Source organism: Microcaecilia unicolor, chromosome 6, assembly GCF_901765095.1.
Source record: "Microcaecilia unicolor chromosome 6, aMicUni1.1, whole genome shotgun sequence".
NCBI classification, from domain to species: Eukaryota; Metazoa; Chordata; class Amphibia; order Gymnophiona; family Siphonopidae; genus Microcaecilia; species Microcaecilia unicolor.
Window position 1 is genome coordinate 276,623,436 of NC_044036.1, and position 20,684 is coordinate 276,644,119.

General features: G+C 40.3%; 1 protein-coding gene across 1 annotated transcript in view; it reads right to left on the reverse strand.

Moving 5' to 3' along the window:
* Positions 1 to 20,684, reverse strand: part of GARNL3 (GTPase activating Rap/RanGAP domain like 3) — a 456,591-nt gene that overhangs the window by 278,394 nt on the left and 157,513 nt on the right. The window contains exon 3 of the mRNA XM_030207543.1: positions 938 to 1,007. Coding sequence (XP_030063403.1) covers positions 938 to 1,007 — 70 coding nt within the window. The remainder of the gene's footprint in view (positions 1 to 937; positions 1,008 to 20,684) is intronic.

Consider the following 20,684-nt stretch of genomic DNA (forward strand, 5'->3'; position numbering starts at 1 on the left):
AAAACTTGAAGAATAATATCATAGGAGCACTTAACCCTCAAAACAAAACAAAACAAACACCCTTGTCAGAAGTGGGAAGACGGTAGAGTAGCCTAATGGTTACAGCCATGAGCTGAGAATCAAGGAAGCCGGGCTCAAAGTCCACTGCAAACTTATAATGTAAGCCCTCCAGGAACAGTGTGAGCTACTACTGAAAAGACTGAGCTAAATCCAAATCCCTTTCATTGTACATTCTTCTACCTTTGCTCCCTTCATTCCAAGTCCTCTTTCCCATGAGGACTGGAAAAACATCTCTGCTCTTGTAATTATTTGTAAATAGTCATGTTAAACTATTTTGTCCCAGATGGCTCTAGTTTACTGCAGGCTTTTCACCAAATTACAACTATCAAACCGCAGCTTATTAACTCCCTGCACCATGCAGCGAGATTTTCTTTCTATTAAAATGTAAATTTCTACCTTATACCCGTATCGGAAGGGAAACAGTCCAAGAACAAGGCAGAGCAATGCAAAGATTTTATTTGGAAAATGATCAGTCTTCAAAGTCAGCATCAACGCTTATTTTTAATGCAGATATTTTTCAAAGTTGCATTTACTGGTATTTGCAAGTTAAAGCTAAAAGGAATGCAGGATGATTTTCTCCTAATGCAACACTGATTTCTAGACATATCTGACATAAGGTTAAGTTCCATGTGTTGGCTGATTTTTGCCTTGTTACAGGATACAGTATTTAATTCCCTTGCAGAGGGGTCTTGAATAATTGAGGATTAAGGACTAGACTGTACAAATCCAATACAATCACTTCATTACAGACTGAAGGGAATAGCTAATTTTGCATTTACAAGCACATGAGGGCACAGAAACCTACCAAGCAGACTTTTTGCTAGCTGCTTTACTGTAAACCAGTTAAGCATTCAGCATGCACAGTGGGTTAACTTACCAGTTCCACAGATCCATAGTGTTTCCTGCTGAACTCCCCACGTCTACAGCCCAGATCTTCTGAGACAGAGCTGGAATAAAAACGCTTCATCAGTATACATAGCTAAGTGGCCACAAACCTCCTGCAAGCATTGACTACCATTTACCAAAAAAAAAAAAAATCATTCATACTGAACAAGGTTTGCAGAGCTGGAGCTCATCACTGCAGGGGATCCTCCTTGCAACAGGCACAGCCTCCAGCAGCCATTGCAGGTCCCTGCTCTCATGTTATCCTAAACAGGAATGAAATGCCTCATCCCTGGCTGGAAGGAAAACCATGATTAAATTAAATATTTAGTCACGAGGTGATCGATGGAGAGTTCCAGGGCTGGTGGTGGTTTTGTAATTGCATTTGAGATCTTTCTGCCTAAACTGAAAGGAAGAGATGGAGAACTGCAGCCTGCTTGACATAAAGGAATGAAATAGCCCTTTTAAGCCAGATTATGCACGTTTGCTAGACTATCATTAACTCTGAACTTGGCAACTCCCTGTAACTGATTTAGGGGCCCTTTTACTAAAGGGCTGGCGAGCAACAACAGACTTGCCAATCTGGAACTACCGCTGGGCTACTGCAGGAGCCCGGCGGTAGTTCCCACCCCAGTGCACGCCATTTCCGGCACTATAAAAATATTTTCTACTTTTGAAGCACCGGTGCTTACCTGGCGGTAATCAGGTAGTGCCACATGCTGCCCGGTTACCACTGGGTTAACACAAAAGCCTTTACCGCCACCTTAATCAGTGGCAGTAAGTGCTCTCCCCCCCCCCCCCCCCCACACACACACACAAAATGGCTGCATGGCAAATGGCTCACTTTTTCAGAAAAAAGGCAGCCTTTTACCCGCTGCAGTAAAAGGGGGCCTCACTGCACATCAAAAACACACACTGACACTAGCGCAGTCCCCCTTTTACCACAGTTTAGTAAGTGGACATTTAGGGGGCAGTTCTATAAGGAGATGCCTCCATCTAGGTGCCCAAATGATGAATGGAAAGTGCTTATTCTATAAAGGCATCTGGGCATTCAGATTTCATTATAGAATACTAGTGTAAACCCGCATTGGCTGGCCAAAATTGGCAAGCAGGAATAAATGGGCATGCCTAAGTGAGGCTAGCAGCATGCACAACTTCTAGTATACTAACAGCTGTGCACATAAATGGGACACACGATCTGCCCATGTGTACAACCCCTGACCGTTACGTGCTATGTTACTTATGTGTACCCTTATACAATATAGTTTAGGGTACTTGTGCACCTAAGTGGCACTTTTTGATACATTTACACATGCAGTTCTAGAATTGCCCTGTTGATGGCGACATAGCTGAATTTTGCCATAGGAATTACTAGCATATTTGAGAATTCTTTTTTTTGTTTGACCTGGCAGTTTCTTCCTATTCTTTTAGGCTTCCATCTCAACTGAATGTAGTATCTACTGGGCTATGATGCCATGAGCTTTCATTCACAGATGCCTTGGTTTTTGAAATCAGTTTCCCAGTTCAACCCAGTTATCATAGTAATGGCCCTTGGCCATGGACCATATAAGCCAAGACTCCTTTTGGAAATCAGTTAAACTGAACTCTAAATCTAGCTACTAGTGTTTCCGCTGAGTGATAGTTGAGACTCTCTTGCTACTTTCCAGGGCCTCTGAATGCTGCTTCTGCAGCACTCCCGGCTGGCCCCGGGAATGGAAGATGATAGAGATGTGCATTCAATTTGTGCTTCTGGTTCGGAAACTTTTATGCATATAAAAAATGCACACAAAATCAACTTTTCATGCATAAAATTTCCACATTAATGGACAAAAAGGTTAATTTATACATGATAAAAATATTCTTACTTGTTTTAATCAAATTTTACAAGCATTCATGTCTGAAAGAAATTGAAAGTATATCCAAAAATCAATAAAAACATTTTTTCTGTGCACATTCCTAGAAGATCTGTCCTGGGAATTAAAACTGGGTTTCCACCATTTCAATATTAGCACTACATCTAAACTTCTGGACTAGTCTTGGGAATGTAGTCATCAACATGGACTACCATTAAGACATGCTATTTTAGCAAAGGTTCCATTTTATGCAATGAGGCCTAGTTACTAATAACTGGAGTTAAGTTTCCAAGTTTATTAATATCTTGATATATCTCTCTGGAGACAAACCGTAAAACAACATGTTTTAACACTAACCCACATTGATAACTTCCCCCTTAACATTATCATTCCTAAGACCAAATACTAGATCTTGTATAGGTCGCCCAAAGTTGGGTGTGCAATTTTGGGCATGGGATCACAGATCTGTGTATAAACTAATTAGCTAATAAGGCAATAACTATGAATTATTTGTGTTAACAACCACTTAATTAGCAGTAATTAGGAGTTACATGCGGATCTGCCCTACACCCCATTCTATAACATGTGTGCCTAAATTTCATAGCCTGAAACTATGTGAAGGGCCTGGTAGTTCCCACCCTCAGTGCACATCACTTCTGGAGCTATAAAAAATGTTATTTTTGTAGTGTGCCAGTGTTTACCCAGCGGTAATCAGGCAGTGCCGTGTACTGTCCGGTTACCGCCGGGTTAATGAGGGAGCCCTTACCGCCACCTCATTGGGTGATGGTAAGTGCCCCCCCCCCCCCCCCCCGGAATGGCTGCACGGCAAGTGGTTCACTTGCCATATGGCCATTTCTTTTTTTTTAAAAATGACTTCGTGAAAGATGAATGACAAACTTTATTGTAAAATGTGGGTAGAAGAGTGCCCGAAACGGCCATGTTTCACTCTGCATTGCTGCTTCAGGGGCGATACAGTACCTTGGGGGCCTTTTACTAAGCCACGTAAGCGGTAAAAGAGGACTTCAGCGTGCATCAAAGACACACACTGACACCAGCACAGGCCTCATTTTACCACGGTTTGGTGAAAGGACCCCTTAAAGTATTGTGGAATCTTCGTCGTGTAAGATCTAGTTTTAGTCCTGAAGTGTTTAGATCGATTGTGCAAGTGATTCTACTGTCACATATTGATGATTGTAATATCATGTACAGTGGATATAAGGATGTAGTGATTAAGAAACCAACGTTATTAAACACTACTGTTCAATTGATTTTTAGATCGTCTAAATTTGATAGAGTTACCCCATTGCTGATGGAATTGCACTAGTTGCCATTACAAACATGAGTTATTTTCAAACTCTGTTGTTTGGTATTTTTGATGAAGCACCCACTTATATATCTGGTTTAATAAGACTGTCTTTTAGGAATATTTCCCCTAAATCTAGGTGTGTGGGTTTTTTTTAATTTTGCAGTTTCCAAATTCCAGAAAGGTGGACTATACTCTATTACATTTGTATATTTTACAGCTACACATTGGAACAATTTACCAATTTACTGTACACCACCGTGAGTGAACTCCTTCAAAAAGGCGGTAAATAAATCCTAATAAATAAATAAATAAATTGATATTAGAAGACAATCCATTTATATAACATTTTGGAGATGTCTGAAAACGTTTTTATTTAGAAAAATTTTAAGAGGTTAGGTTGCATAAATATATATGCCTTTTTATGGTTCTTAAGAAAGTTATGTAATTCCTGGAGTTGTTTCAAATCTTTTTTCTGTTAGTGAGCCACACTGAACTTCAAATGTATGTGTGGGATATAAGTGTCATGTAATGTAATGGATCATGCCTTAATCTCTCCAGCAGAATAAAAGATGCAGAATCAGGCACAATGAAAGATGAATGGCAACCTTAATGATCTGGGGTAGGGTTTCACCCTGCATTTACTTCAGGGGCGATACAATCCTGTCATTTTCCTCAAGGTAAAAGACCTGGGGTAGGGTACACTACCAACACTCAGGAAAACAGCATGTTGTGAAGAGCAGATATCCTCTCTGTATTGAATGCTCTATTTTCCTGGGTGTTGTTAGTACCCTATCCCAGGTCTTTTACCATGAGGAAGGTGATAGGATTGCTCCTTGAGGGGTCCTTTTAGAAAGGTGCGCTGAAAAATGGCATGTGGTAGTGTAGGTGTGGGTTTTGGGCACTCACTGATCCATTTTTCAGCGCTCCTGTAAAAAAGGCCTTTTTTAATTTTTGCCGAAAATGGACGTGCAGCAAAATCAAAATAGCTGCATGTCCATTTTGGGTCTACAACCGTACCATCAGACATTGACCTAGCGGTAAAGTCTCATGCGGTAACCATGCGGTAATGATCTACGTGCATGCCACTTGGTGAGTATCCAATACGTGCGTCCAAAAATAAAAATTATTTTTCGACAGCCTATCAGCTACACACCAAAAATGAAATTACCGCAACAGCCACGCAGTAGCCAGGCGGTAGCTCCATTTGGCGCACATTGGGCATGTGCAGATGCTTATGTGGCTTAGTAAAAGGGCCCCAGAAGTACTATATTGCCCCTGAAGCAATGCAGGGTGAAACACGGCCGTTTCAGGCACTCTTCTACCCACATTTTACAATAAAGGTTGTCATTCATCTTTCACCAAGTCTGCTTCTGCATCTTCCATTCTACTGGGACTAATGTTTTGTAACTTAGTTATGTTTGAAACAGGTCTAGACAAAACCATCCCAATTTTTGCCCCATAAGTTTTGGTTTTGTTCCATTCTGGCAGAAAAACGTCTAACTTTTGGGAACACCCAAGCTCTACCCAAAACACGCCCCTCGAAATTTGGAGTTTACCTCCTTGATTGTATTTATAGTAACATAGTAAATGATGGCAGATAAAGACTTGTACGGTCCCATCCTGTCTGCCCAACAAGATAAACTCATTTTACATGGTATGTGATACTTTATATGTATACCCGAGTTTGATTTTCCTTGCCTTTCTCAGGGCACAGACGAATTCTGCCCAGTACTGTTCTTGTACTAAGTTCTGAAGCTAACATCGAAGCCCCTTAAAATTTACACTCCAGCCCATCCCTATCTATTCAGTCACGATGAAGGCGTAGACGTAGAAGTCTGCCCAGCTCCCGTTTTGTTTCCCAATTATCGGCATCATCACCCAATCTCCGCTAAGATTCCACGGAACCATTCCTTCTAAACAGGATTCCTTTGTGTTTATCCCACACATGTCTGAATTCCATTACCGTTTTCATCTCCACCACCTTCCGCGGGAGGGCATTCCACATATCCACCACCCTCTCCGTGAAAAAACACTTCCTAACATTAGTCCTGAGTCTGCCCCCCCCCCCTTCAACCTCAATTCATGTCCTCTAGTTCTACCGCCTTCCCGTCTCCGGAAAAGGTTCATTTGCGGATTAATACCTTTCAAATATTTGAACATCTATATCATATCTCCCCTGTTTCTCCTTTCCTCCAAGGTATACATGTTCAGGTCAGCAAGTCTCTCCTCGTACGGTTTGCAATGCAAATCCCATACCATTTTTGTAGCTTTTCTTTGCACCGCTTCCAGGCTTTTTACATCTTTAGCAAGATACGGCCTCCAAAACTGAACACAATACTCCAAGTGGGGCCTCACCATTGACTTGTAGAGGGGCATCAGCACCTCCTTTCTTCTGCTGGTTATGCCCCTCTCTACGCAGCGTAGCATCCTTCTGGCCACAGCCGTCGCCTTGTCGCATTGTTTCTTCACCTTCAGATCCTCCAACACCAACACCCCAAGGTCTCTCTCCTGAGTCGAGCTTATTAATCTCTCCCCTCCTATCCGGTATCTCTCTTTTGCGCTAGAATATCCTATATGTAACCAAGTATCATGTTAAAAATAACATGATACTTGGTTACATATAGGATATTCTGGTGCAATTGATATATTCAATTAAATTTTAACTGCCAGACCCTCGACCATTCTTCTAACATTCAGAGATCCCTTCTCATCGTTTCTACTCCCTCCAGGGTATCCACTTCGAGGTGGGGGGTGAGGGAGGGAAAAGATGATTCACCTCGGCCACCACTTGGATCTTTGCAGAGGGAAGGCTCCAGAGTTGATCGCTATGAATCTCTGCTGGCCAGTGCCCTTAATTTAAACTAGACGCTTCACGGTGGGGGTGAGGGAGGGAAAAGAAATGTCACCTTAGCCACCATGATGCCCGATTGCAATCCACTATTTTTAGGTGGCCTTGGGTGGAAATGGGTGGGCCTGGGCCCACCCAGGCCCACCCGTGGCCATGCCCCTGCTTAACACATGGCCATTTTTGGGGGGGGGGCTTTTTATCCGCTGTGGTAGAAAGGGACCTGGTGGGCAGGATAAACAGCCCCCGCCACTACTGCACAGCCTTTTTTTTTTACCACAGCTCGGTAAAAGGACCCCTCAGTAACATCATGGGATCAGGTAGATGGATATGTGTGAAGCATTTAAGAATGTTGAGATTAGCATTTATACCCACCTGGACATTTAAAAGTATGTCCTTTAATAATTCTGCATGTTCAGAAATCATAGCCATAAGTACAGACAGTTATTCAAACATTATCACATGAACACACCAGAAAGGCATCCATACATTGCAAAAGTAAACAAACACTTCTACAGAGTACATCTAAAACATAATTTGTATTTCCTCATTTCCAAATTTTAGATAGCTGATGTACAAATCAGAAGGACCCAAAGCAGTCCAAAACAAGTAAAGTCAGACACAACACAGTTTATACCGAATCGTACAACCTCCCTTAGGTTTCACCTTTGGGTTTAAAGTAAAAAAGCAATACCCTCAGCTATATGGTAAACTGTATTGTAGAAAATCTTTAGCATCATATCTATGTTAGTTGAATGTTCTAATGCATGCTTATTAGATGTATCATTAGTATTATGCTAACATTGTATCATATCTCTGGTATTTGAATTCCAGTGCTGTTAAATGTGTATATTTTTGATACTGTTTCATGGTAGTTCTATTATTAGGTTTCAATTTACTGTTTTCAAGTTTACCTCATTTATTATATTTAGTTTATTCTTGGTTATTTTACTATTTTTATGCTGTTAACAAAATCGTAAGTTTTATGTTAAACTGTACCTGCTCTTCACCACCTTGGTGAATCGCTTCATAAAGGCGGTTAATAAATCCCAATAAATAAATAAAATAAATAAATATCATGTGCATGTAAGGTCTGGATAAATGAATTAAGACCATAGTAACATGAGGCTCAATTTCAAAGCACATAGACTTACAAAGATACATGGGCTACTAGGGGGCTTATTTTACAAAGCTGTGCTAGCGATTTCCATGCAGTAAATGAGAGGAAGACCATAGGAACTGAACAGCTTTCTCTTATTTGCCACACTGAGAATCGTTAGCGCAGCTTTGTAAAAGAAGCCCTATGTAACTTTGTAAGTCTATGTGCTTTGAAAATGAGCACCACAGTAACATAGTAGATAATGGCAGATAAAGAACTGTACAGTCCATCCAGTCAAAGTTTTAAGCAAATGTCCAAAATATGTAATATTTGGTAGCAATAATGAAACAGTGATGGAATATTCACATAGCACAGTGGTTCCCAAACCTGGTCTTGGAGGCAGCCAATCAGGTTTTCAGTGGAGACCATGCAAATCTCTCTTATGAATATTCATTGTGGGTATCCTGAAACCTCATTGGCTTGGGTGCCTCCAGGACCAGGTTTGGGAACCACTGACACAGCAGGCAGCAACAGATTTATTTTCCACTGAAAATAATTATCTTTGTATAAACTTGGCAGCTAATAGTGTGCTGCTTGCATTTACATCCAAACAGACTTTAAGAAGAAATAAATATATACAACAGAATTGGTTTAGACTGACTCTAGACTTCTGCATGAAAGTAGTTCTTCCCTCATTATTCAATACCTCTCTTTTAAATAGTAGTAATAAAAAAAACATCAAGTGTATTTTTATAATATACCACTACAATCCACAAAACAAAAGGAGCAAGTTCCCATATACCATCTTTCTCTTTTGATCTATGCACAGGAAAGAAAACAGATTTTAAATGCTCCCTGGTTTCAACTTAATTGCTGCTTTAAAAAAAACCTTTGTAGTTAAAATTAAAAAATCTGAATGTTAAGCACCTGATTCTCATAACGGTGTCTGTTTTGGTGGAAAATCTCAGCACCAACACAACGTGTGCTAGGGTGTCCCTATAACTAGCCCCTCAAAATGACACACTGATTATGATTTAGAACTAATTATTATTCTAACTGACAAAAGGTTATTCCATACTGACAATTCCTCTGTTTACATCCATATGCTGCACAAGCCAGCATGTTTCTATAACTGAAACTAAATAAAAATGCTACCAACAAGGATGCAGCTGCTGATAGATTGCTTTGGATACACCAATATGGTGGCTGCTCAGAAGAGACGGCTTCAAATTTTTGACATCATACCATCTCCTGTTTTATTAAACCTCCTTGGTGCTAAATAGTAGTAGTAGTAGTAGTAGTTGAGTTTGTCAACCTTATCGTCTGTCTAATTCCTGTTACTCTAACTTATCTGTCTATATGGTCCTGCTGTAATTGTTTATTGCCTATGTCCGGGTTATATTTGCTGTATACCACCTTGGGTGAATTTCTTCAAAAAAGCAATATATGAAACCTATTTATTAATTCATCAATTAATTAGGTTGTCTACTTTTGCCCACATCCTTCACAGAAAGAGCAGATGCAAAATAAGAATGCAACTGGAAAAATCCCTGTTTTCTGTTTTCGTTTCTTTCCATTTCTTTCATTATTTTCCTTTTCTTTTCTTTCTGTTTCTGTCATTTTAGTGAGCTCTAGAGTGGCAGCGATAAAAGATTTTGCTGGGGGGAGGGGGGTAGGATTTTGTTGTTTTGGAATTACAAATGTTATTTTTCCCATGTTTTAAAATGACAACACATCCCTAGGCCAAACTACGCATGAACGTTTGTACCTGTGGGTTAAACTAATTTTCAAAACTTTTACTGACATGCAATAGGGAAAGAAATAACAGAAGACCATATTTTGCCAGCTCCTACAAGGCCTATTTTCAAATTAAACAGAGTCCCTTCCAGTTACACAGTTAATTGAATGAGAGTCCTTTTAAAGAACGTCGGGAAGTCCAATGCAGGCTTATCGCTCATTCTTCTGGGACTACCACTGGCCCAACACAGCCATTGCTGGGGGGAAAAGAAAACCATGGAAATGGCTTGCACATCAGAAACCTGGTGGTAATCGGGCATCACTGCACACTGCCTGGTTAGCGCAGGTTAGCACAAGAGCCCTTATCGCCACCTCAATGGGTGGTGGTAAGAGGTCCCTGCTGCATGGACATGCGGTAAGAGTTCTCTTACCGCATGGCCATGTGTGCTGGGGGCTTTTTTTTACCCGCTGTGGCAAAAGGGGCCCTGGCGCATGGGAAAAGCAGCCCCCGCTGCTAGCGCAGGGCCCTTTTTCCCACAGCTTGATAAAAGGACCCCATAATTCCTAAAGCTCTAAAAAGAGACCTAGAAGATTATATATGACCTGCACCAATATATCAATACATAGACAAAATAAAGGGGAAGAAAAACAGAAAAAAGAAAAAAAATTAAGGGGGTCTTTTACTAAGCAGTGGTAGCATTTTTAGCTCAGAGTAGAAATTAGCTGGCGGTAAATGCCGAGACAGACATTATATTCCTATGAGCAGGGCTTTTTTTGAGGGGGTACTTGGGGGTACTGAGTACCGGCACCTTTTCCACTGTCTGCTAAACTTGACCCTTAGTTCTCGTATTTTAATGAAAGAGCTCATGTTCTACATACAAATTCTGCCTTGTCATAGATTCTATGACTGGTTGCAGGGGTCCTGGCTATTGTGAGGTGAGTCCCTCAATGATCACTCCACCCCTGAAGGGTGGCCTGGCATTTGAGTACCGGCACCTTTTTTGCTAGACAAAATGCACTGCCTATGAGCATCTTGGTGTTTACTGCCAGCTGATTTCTACCATGAGCTAAAAATGCTACTGCAGCTTAGTAAAAGACTCCCTATGTGAGGGAGGCCTCACTAAAAAGAGGTTGTTGTCCTCTTGAGCTTATCAATATCAATACAAGACTTACATACTGCAAAATCCCCTTTCGGGTTCAACGCAGTTCACAAAATAACTAAAAACACTGAACAAGCAGAATACATAATGAAATAAATCATGTTATCCCCCTGAACAAGGTCAACAACCTTTATCAAATACAAAAAAAGTCTCTAGCTTTTTCTGAAAAATTAAATAAGATGACTCCAATCGTATCCAAGGTGGTAGACTATTCCACAAAGAGATTATAATCAAGGAATAGAGGGTATCGACTATGCACAAAAACCGAACCCCTAACATACGGGGGGTTGAAAAATTAAAGAACAGTGCAGTCGAGATGAGATTCCAGACAAAGATGTTTGCGATAAACCATAAAGTAATTCAGATGTCAAACTGTACACCACTTGAAATAGTAACCATAATGATTTGAACAAAATTCATTGGCATATTGGAAGCCAATGTAATGAGTTCAAATGAGACATTATCAAATGTTTTGAGTCTATAAATCATCCTTGCTGAGGTATTCTGAATAATCTAAGCTTATTCATCAATTTTTTTTGTTACATTTGTACCCCGTGCTTTCCCACTCATGGCAGGCTCAATGCGGCTTACGTGGGGCAATGGAGGGTTAAGTGACTTGCCCAGAGTCACAAGGAGCTGCCTGTGCCTGAAGTGGGAATTGAACTCAGTTCCTCAGGACCAAAGTCCACCACCCTAACCACTAGGCCACTCCTCCACTCAATTTAGAAGTGAACCCCAAATACAATACATTTCAATAGTCTAAGGGCCCTGTTTACTAAACTGCACTAGAGGCGTGTTTGCATTTTTAGGAATATATGGGTGTCTCTAGCGTTTAGCATGCACTAATTTTAGCTCACACTAGAAACGCTAATGCACCTTAGTAAACAGGACCCTAAATGAGATACTATCAACAACTGTACCAACACAGCAAAGGAAATTTGGTCAAAAAAAGATCTTACCGGCAGTAGCTATCTCATCTTAAAAGAACATCTTCTGTCAAAGGTGGTTTATCTGAGATTCTAAAGATAAAGCTGAATGAAGAATGGACCGAATACATGAGATTTATCCTCAATAGGAAAGGAACTACCCAAAGGAAGAGTAGCACTATCAGGGTCAACAGTTTCAGGATTTCTAAACCACAAAAGCTTTGCTTTATTAGTGAATACACTTACTCAAAAGGCATTTTTTATTGTGTACAATCTATGGAGGGTGCACAACTATTTTGAGCAGGACTACTTTTGTCTTATAGTTCAATCTTTGTCATTAAGTTTCTATTTATTATGTGAACTTTGCTCACACCTTTTTCAGTAGTAGCTCAAGGTGAGTTACATTCAGGTACACTGGATATTTCTGTATCCCAGGAGGGCTCCCAATCTAATTTTTTACCTGAGGTAATGGAGGGTTAAGTGACTTGCTGAAGATCACAAGGAGCAGCAGTGGGATTTGAACTGGCCACCTCTGGATTTCAAGACTGGTGCTCTAATCACTAGGCCATTCCTCCACTCATTTATTTGGGGTCTTCTAAACAATTTATTGAAAAGATTGAAGTCCATCCAGAATACTGTGCTCCATCTGATATATTTATTGAAAAGATATGATAGTGTTTCACTATACTTTACAAAAGGTCATTGGCTTCCAGTGTACATCAGAGTTATGTTTACGTTTTTCTGCCTTATTTATAAGGGTCTTTATGGACTAGCTCCACAATATCTAGTTGATCACTTTTATTTTCTTACAAAAATCTAGGAATGCTAGAACTATGGCTCTGTTTAGTCTTCCCTCTTTAAAGACTTTGAAAAGACTACAGCTATTAGACAATATTTTTTCCATTTCAAGCTACTTGTCTTGATAATGTGGTTCAATCTTCTCTGCTTTCCGTTACAAGTTATTTTTCTTTTTGAAAACAAGTTAAAATGTATTTATTTAGGAAGCATGTCTTGAATTCTTCTGATTAAGGGCTCCTTTTACTAAGCAGCAGTAAACCCAATGCGGGTTTACCGCTCGCTGTACAGAAAGTACCGCTGGGCTACCGCAGCAGCCCAGCAGTACTTCCCATTCCTAGTGCACCATCATTTCCAGCGCTAGAAAAATGTATTTATTTTTGTAGCGTCAGGGTGTACCCAGCGGTAATCAGGCAGTGCTGTGTGCTGCCCGGTTAGCACCAGGTTAATGCTGGAGCCCTTACCGCCACCTCAATGGGTGCCGGTAAAGGCTCCCTCCCAAAATGGATGCGCGGCAAGTGCTTTACTTGCCACCTGGCCATTTCCTGTAGGAAGACGAGACTTCCCTTTTACCAGCTGTGGTAAAAGGGGGCCTCAGCGTGAATGTAAAACACGCGCTGACCCCAGCGCCGGCCCCTTTTTTTCTGCAGCTTGGTAAAAGGGGCCCTAATGTAGCAGCTTATATATCTCTTAGTTCAAGATAGGAACTGTATAGATGTATTTGGTTGAATGATATGTTTCTTGTAAATGTCCAGTTTCATTGTAGTGTGATCCGAATTGAACCACAAGGTATATCGCGTTTAATGCCCAATCATGGACCTTCTCCATACAAGAGGTTAATTTCTTAAGAGTATCAGAAAAATTCTCATCTACTGGAAACAAAAAAATGTTGTCCACATAAGAAAGGAGTAACTCTTCTATTTTTAATTCAATAGCACCCACCAATGAAGAAATAAACAGATTGAAAAGTATAGGGGAAAGTGGCTATCCTTGCAGAACACCACATCCCCGAGACCAGTACCGAGAACAGATGTTATTTTTCCTGACACAATAGCTCCGATTATAAAGAAGTACATATTACTTACTGGATTTCTGGAGTTTTCCTACCCTGGTAAAAGTAGCATCTGAAACAGAGACAATGTGGTGTAGCTGGAGACTCAAGTGAAGCCGGTAGACAGCTAAAGATGGATTCCTTCGATCCATAGATCAAAGAATTTCTTTGATCCATGTCAGTGAAACCCACAGGGAATTGCAGGATTGATTTAGCTTCTCCCCCCCCCCCCCCCAAGCAGAGACACTCCCATGGGCTGTTTGTGATGCAACAGAGGAGTGGCCTAGTGGTTAGGGTGGTGGACTTTGGTCCTGGGGAACTGAGGAACTGAGTTCAATTCCCACTTCAGGCACAGGCAGCTCCTTGTGACTCTGGGCAAGTCACTTAACCCTCCATTGCCCCATGTAAGCCGCATTGAGCCTGCCATGAGTGGGGAAGCACGGGGTACAAATGTAACAAAAAAAGTACAGTTGGTGGCTGAAAGGGAACCAAGGAAACTGAAAAAAAGTTGGGCTGCAGAAACACATAGAACAATTAGCTCCTGAGCCCCAGGGGTTCCAGAGATCAGAACTGAGCTACCACAAAAGCCTGCATCAACAAAATGGCTCTTCTGAAATTACAGTGGACCTCAATCCCCCCAGCCTGTTTTTGATGATGCCCCAGAATACATGACCAACCTGATCAACCTACCTCAGAGAAACAGAAAGAATGAAGCTAGAATCTTCCTAACAATCCATTACCCTAGATATCAAAAACTCATTCACAAATCGGTATATACAGCGAATTTTTCATGCCAAAGCACTAAATTTTGGAACTCCTTACTCCAAAACCTCAGAACCCTGAACACCTACCTTGATGAGGACAAAGACTAATACAATGCAACCATAAGATGCACAATACCCATCATACACTATAACCTTCACTGACCCCACCCCAGACCAACACATCACCCCTCATCACTACGCTACAAAGTTACCTCCCATAACATCTACTCTAGTTACAGATGCCTTGTTACCTTTATAAGCCACATTGAACCAGACTTATGTGGATAATGTGGGGTATAAATGCCGTTATAAATAACTAAATAAAAATATAGAAGTAATCACAAAGGAACTCTTGATCAAAAAGAATGTCTAAGCACATCTGGATGGGTTTCCTATGTGTTGCATCTTATGAACTCCAGAGGAAAGCTCTCTTTGGCATTTTGCAAGTTCTAGGGCAAGCGTTAGCAGTAAATTTGAGAGACTGAGACCATACTCCATGTGCCCTGGCTTAGGAGAGAGGTACATTCCTGACCTGGAATGCACAAAACTAACCCAATTGGAGAAATTGCCCCTGAGATGAACTCCTGATCAATACCAGAAGGTAAATGGTGTAAATCTCCCCCCAACGCTGGCAGAAGAATAGTACTGTATTTGGAGTCATTCAGCCCAGGATGGAACTACTGTTCATTTCAGGGCTCTGCAATTGTTTTCAGCATATGTAAAACACTGGCTAAAAAAACAGAGAAGTTCAGTTAATGTAAAGCACTAATTACTATTGGAGATCTCAAGAAGTTGCCAGAAAAAACTAACATCTCCGCCATCTGAGCCATGCTTACTCTGCAAAGTGCTTTACTCATTTTGATGCATTTTTCTTTCAGCTTGTCTTTGGCTGCCAGTTCTTGCAACTTGTTCTACTACTGCACGGCTAGTGTATTTCTACACTGAAACTGATCTTAATACTTTGTCAATGTCTTTAATTATCTGACTGTTGATATACTTGCAGATACTCTTTCTATGCTACTGTGTACAGTGAGTGTATTAAGTATATTCTAGTACAGTTGTTTGTTTTCGAGTACACTCTGTTTTCTGGTAATTCTGGGGTATGAAGGCTGTAGTCTCTTTACATACATGTACAAACTAGCACAAGTTCCAGAACTCTGAAACTCTGAATCTCAATCTCTCTCTCTCTCACCCCTGCTGGGAAAACACCGCTAGGGTAAATCACACAGTGTAGGAGTAGGGGAATTTAAGGTCTGTCTGGCTTTTGCAATATCTGCTGAGACCAATTAAGGTAAATAGAATAAAAGCAAGGAGCCCTTTCCACTTTTCACTCTTTCAGAGAGACTTTTTCATCAAAATATGTAACATAGTTAGATACACCTATATTTGTTAGGTTTTTTAAAACACATTTTTATACCTTGATGTTGGTTTTTTTATATGCCTGGGTTGCTGTCTTAGTAGATAAGTCCATGCCCGGTTTTCCAGACCCGTCAACTACCATCTAGCTGGTTATTGCATGCATATTCATGATGGCCATACATATGCATTTAAATATGGCGGTTTCTGGTCATTTTTTCTATAATGCATTTACGCTCGGTTGTCCTGCGCTACTATGCTCGTCTAGCACTACAGCCAGGTGAGTCCTCTTTTTAATGTTTTTTCACTGGTAGTATTTTATTGCTGACCGGCTTTTAGCGTAACCGGCTAACATGATTGGGCACCACAAGAGGAAAAATAGATCCGGTAATATTCTGGCAACTGATATACCGCGACGGATGGACAATAAAAATGGACACAAACCAATTCCTCCTGGAATGGGACAACAGATGCAGAATAACACTAGATAATATTGCCCCAACTCAAACCAGAACCTCATATAGGAAGAAATCAAATCCATGGTTTACTGAAGAACTGAAAAAGCTCAAAACACAAGTTAGAAGGCTAGAACGTAAATGGAACAAAAAAAAAAAAAGATGACCCAACACTTAATGCATGGAAACAACTTCAAAGAAAATATAAAAATACCATAAGACAAACTAATAGACTATTCTATAAAAAAGAAATCGGACCAAACTACAAAGACACACATAAACTCTTCCAACTCGTGAACAAATTACTAGATACCACAACAATCACAACCAACAATAAAGACACACCAGGAGCAGACAATCTCGCGAAATACTTTAACGAGAAAATTATACAACTGAGACTTAAAATACCAACAAGCACCACCGATTATGCTGCACTACTTGACTGTCTAGATCCAGACCCTGGTGTATATCCAGCAGACAGAACCTGGACCAACTTCGAAATAATTTCGGAAGATCTTATCTCACAAACGCTCAAAAGATTTGCCAAATCTCATTGCAAATTAGATATATGCCCAAACAATCTCATGACATTTGCCCCTCATCAATTCATAATAGACCTCACGAATCACATAAACTATATGCTACAAACTGGACTCTTTCCGAAAGAAAAAGGAAACACTCTACTCACTCCTATTCCCAAAGACGCAAAGAAGAATGCCAGTGAATTAACCAATTACAGACCACTAGCATCCATACCCTTAATAACCAAACTGACATAAGGGATGGTAACCAAACAACTCACAAATTATTTAGACAAATTCTCAATACTACATGACTCCCAATCAGGATTTCGGTCTAACCACAGCACAGAAACAGTACTAGTTACTCTCATGAATAAATTTAAACAAATAACTGCAACTGGCAAGAATATACTATTGCTACAATTCGACATGTCAAGCACCTTCGATATGGTTGATCATGGAATACTATTACATATCCTCGAATACTTCGGAATTGGAGGAAATGTTTTCTACTGGTTCAAAGGTTTCCTAACCACACAGTCATACCAAGTTACATCTAATTCAACTACATCAGCTACATGGATACCTGAATGTGGTGTTCCACAAGGATCCCCCCTCTCACCGACTCTATTCAACTTAATGATGACACCATTGGCGAAACTCCTATCAAATCAAAACCTTAACCCATACATATACGCAGACAACATAACGATCTACATTCCATTTAAACAAGATCTAAAGGAAATTTCCAATGACATCAACCAAAGCCTAAACATCATGCACACATGGGCAGACGCATTCAAGCTGAAACTCAATGCAGAAAAAACCCAATGTCTAATACTCACCTCACAATATAACACGAGCAAATTCACCACCATTGAAACACCAAAACTGAATCGTCCAATTTCGGACACCCTAAAAATTCTTGGGGTTACCATTGACCGACACCTAACACTTGAGAATCATGCGAAAAACATAACCAAGAAGATGTTCTACACAATGTGGAAACTAAAAAGAGTAAGACCTTTTTCCCCAAGATCTGTCTTCTGCAACCTAGTACAATCAATGGTATTCAGTCATCTAGACTACTGCAATGCACTCTACGCTGGCTGCAAAGAACAAATAATCAAGAAACTTCAGACAGCCCAGAACACAGCAGCTAGACTCATATTCGGTAAAACAAAATACGAAAACGCCAAACCTTTACGAGAAAAATTGCACTGGCTACCACTCAAAGAACGTATCATGTTCAAAATTTGCACCTTAGTTCACAAAATCATTCACGGAGAAGCACCAGCCTACATGTCAGATCTGATAGACTTACCACCCAGGAATGCTAAAAAGTCATCCCGTACATTCCTTGATCTTCACTTCCCAAATTGTAAAGGTCTTAAATACAAACTAATGCATGCATCAACATTTTCCTACCTGAGTACACAATTCTGGAATGTGTTGCTGCAAAACCTAAAAACGACCTATGAACAAGTTAACTTCCAAAGTTTACTGAAGACCCACCTCTTCAACAAGACATACAAAAATTATCAACAAACATGAACGCTATACACATATCCAGAAATGCCCCAACCTTATTTGGTTGTCAAACTACTACCATCTTTTTTCTCAGCATCATGTTACTATCATCTTTCTTCTCAGTTTCATGTTACCCAAAAATCTTTTGTTATCACTAAATGCACACTCTCCTTAATTCTTATATTTCTCCTATATATCTCTTATTATGTTTGCTTGTTATAATATTACCATGTCATTTCACTATCATGTACCAAAACACTTCTGCTATTACTAAATGTATAATTCCTCATGAATTACCACTATTCATGATGTATTGTAAGCCACATTGAGCCTGCAAAGAGGTGGGATAATGTGGGATAAAAATGCAACAAATAAATAAATACATTTTTGTATCACCTCCGGCTTGTCCTGTATACAGTGATTTGTTTAGCCAGTTTAGGCGCCAAGGAATAACCAGTTATGGTGTCCTTAACCAGTTTATTGTGATTGCTTATTTTGTTTTGCTCCCTCTGTAATGAGTAACATTCTACACGTTACACTGCTTAGCACTTCATATTTGCCCCTTTCTTTTTGTTTCCTCCTAATTTGATAGCTGTGTTGTTACTCTGCACCAGGCACACCTTGTTTTTACTCAGGGCCTTGTTTACTAAGCTGCGATGTAGGCATGCTAACGGTTTTAGAGCATGCTAACACTAGAGACATGCATAGGAATATATGGGTGTCTCTAGCATTTGCGTGTGCAAAAAACACTAGTGCATCTTAGTAAACAGCACCCTTAGTTATAGAAGGTGGGACATACTTACGGCATAGTGAATTTCTTCTGGTACGGTTTCTTGCCTTAAAGGCATTTTTATCATTTTATCTTGTTATCATTTTCTCCTCTGTTTTATTTGGTCTGTTCACATAATTTAGACAATTTTTATTATAGACCACATATGTTTACTATAGACTTCAGATTATACATTCTCATACATATGTCCCGCTTTTTAAGTCTCCTTTTTTAAGCGTTCCGCACTTTTTTTATGCTTACATATATTTGTATTTTAGATTATTAATCACGGATTGTTATTTCACTCTTTTTATGCTTATAGACATATTTTTATAGTCATATGATTTGTGTTTTATATTATAGAATACTGATTGTGATTACTTTGTTTTATTTATTTACATAGTTTGATTGTGACCCCTGAGGCAGGCGGCCATCTGATGAAACATGAACTGTGTTGGGCCCAACCTCTGATGCTTTTATTAAAGGAGTTTTATCATATTTCCTTGGCTGGTCATAATTTTTGCATCCTCTACTTTTATGTTGTTAATATAAATTAGTAACACATATTAAAGCACAAAATATGATTTTCAACATGTACCTAACCTCCCTGTTTACTAAGCCACACTAGTGGCTGCTGTGCGCTAATGCCAACACAGCCAATTCCCTTTAATGGGCTGTGTCTGCATTGACACACAGTTTAGTAAACAAGGGGTTAAAACATTTCTCCCCTCCCCTCATGCTAAATTTGTTGTTTGAATTCTAGCATGCTATAAATATAGAAGTAAACTATGTTACATATTTTGATGGAAAAGTCTCTATGAAAGAGTAAAAAGTGGAAAGGGCTCCTTGCTTTTATTCTATTTACCTTAATTGGTCTGAGCAGATGTGTGATTTACCCTAGGAGTTTGACTGCTATTAGCAAGTATGTATCACTGCAGTGTCTTCCCAGCAGGGGTACAAGAGAGAGAGAGAGAGAGAGAGAGAGAGAGAGAGAGAGAGAGAGAGAGAGAGCTCTCTGTAAGTAAAGCCTCTTCATAGTATAATATGGCAGACAGCACAGGAAAAATAGGGGTCCTTGGCTCTTGTGGTAACTTCATTTTTTCCAAGTAGCATTTGGCGCGTAGGTCATTACCGCCCAGTTATTGCATGAGATTTTACCAGTACGGTCGCAGACCCAAAATGGACGAGCGGAAATTTTGATTTTGTTGCACGCCCATTTTCTGCAAAAATTTTTAAAAAAGGCTTTTTTTACAGGCGCGCTGAAAAATGGATTGGCGCGCCCAAAACCCGCGTCTATACTAGCACAAGCCATTGTTCAGCGCACCTTAGTAAAAGGACCCCATAGGCTCTTATAACACTCCACACTTACACATCATGGGATCTTTGCTTGGCTAGAGAGGAACTGACTTCACATACTCTTTTAGAAATATACTAGCCGTTGAGCCCGTTAAAACGGGCTACTATTGGAATGGGGGTTTTCCAAGGCCCCCCCCCCCCGAGGTTGCCGCTACCGGTACCCCCCCCCCCCCCCAGAGTCGCCGCCGCCACCCCTCTACCCAGCCCAGGCCCTCTGTT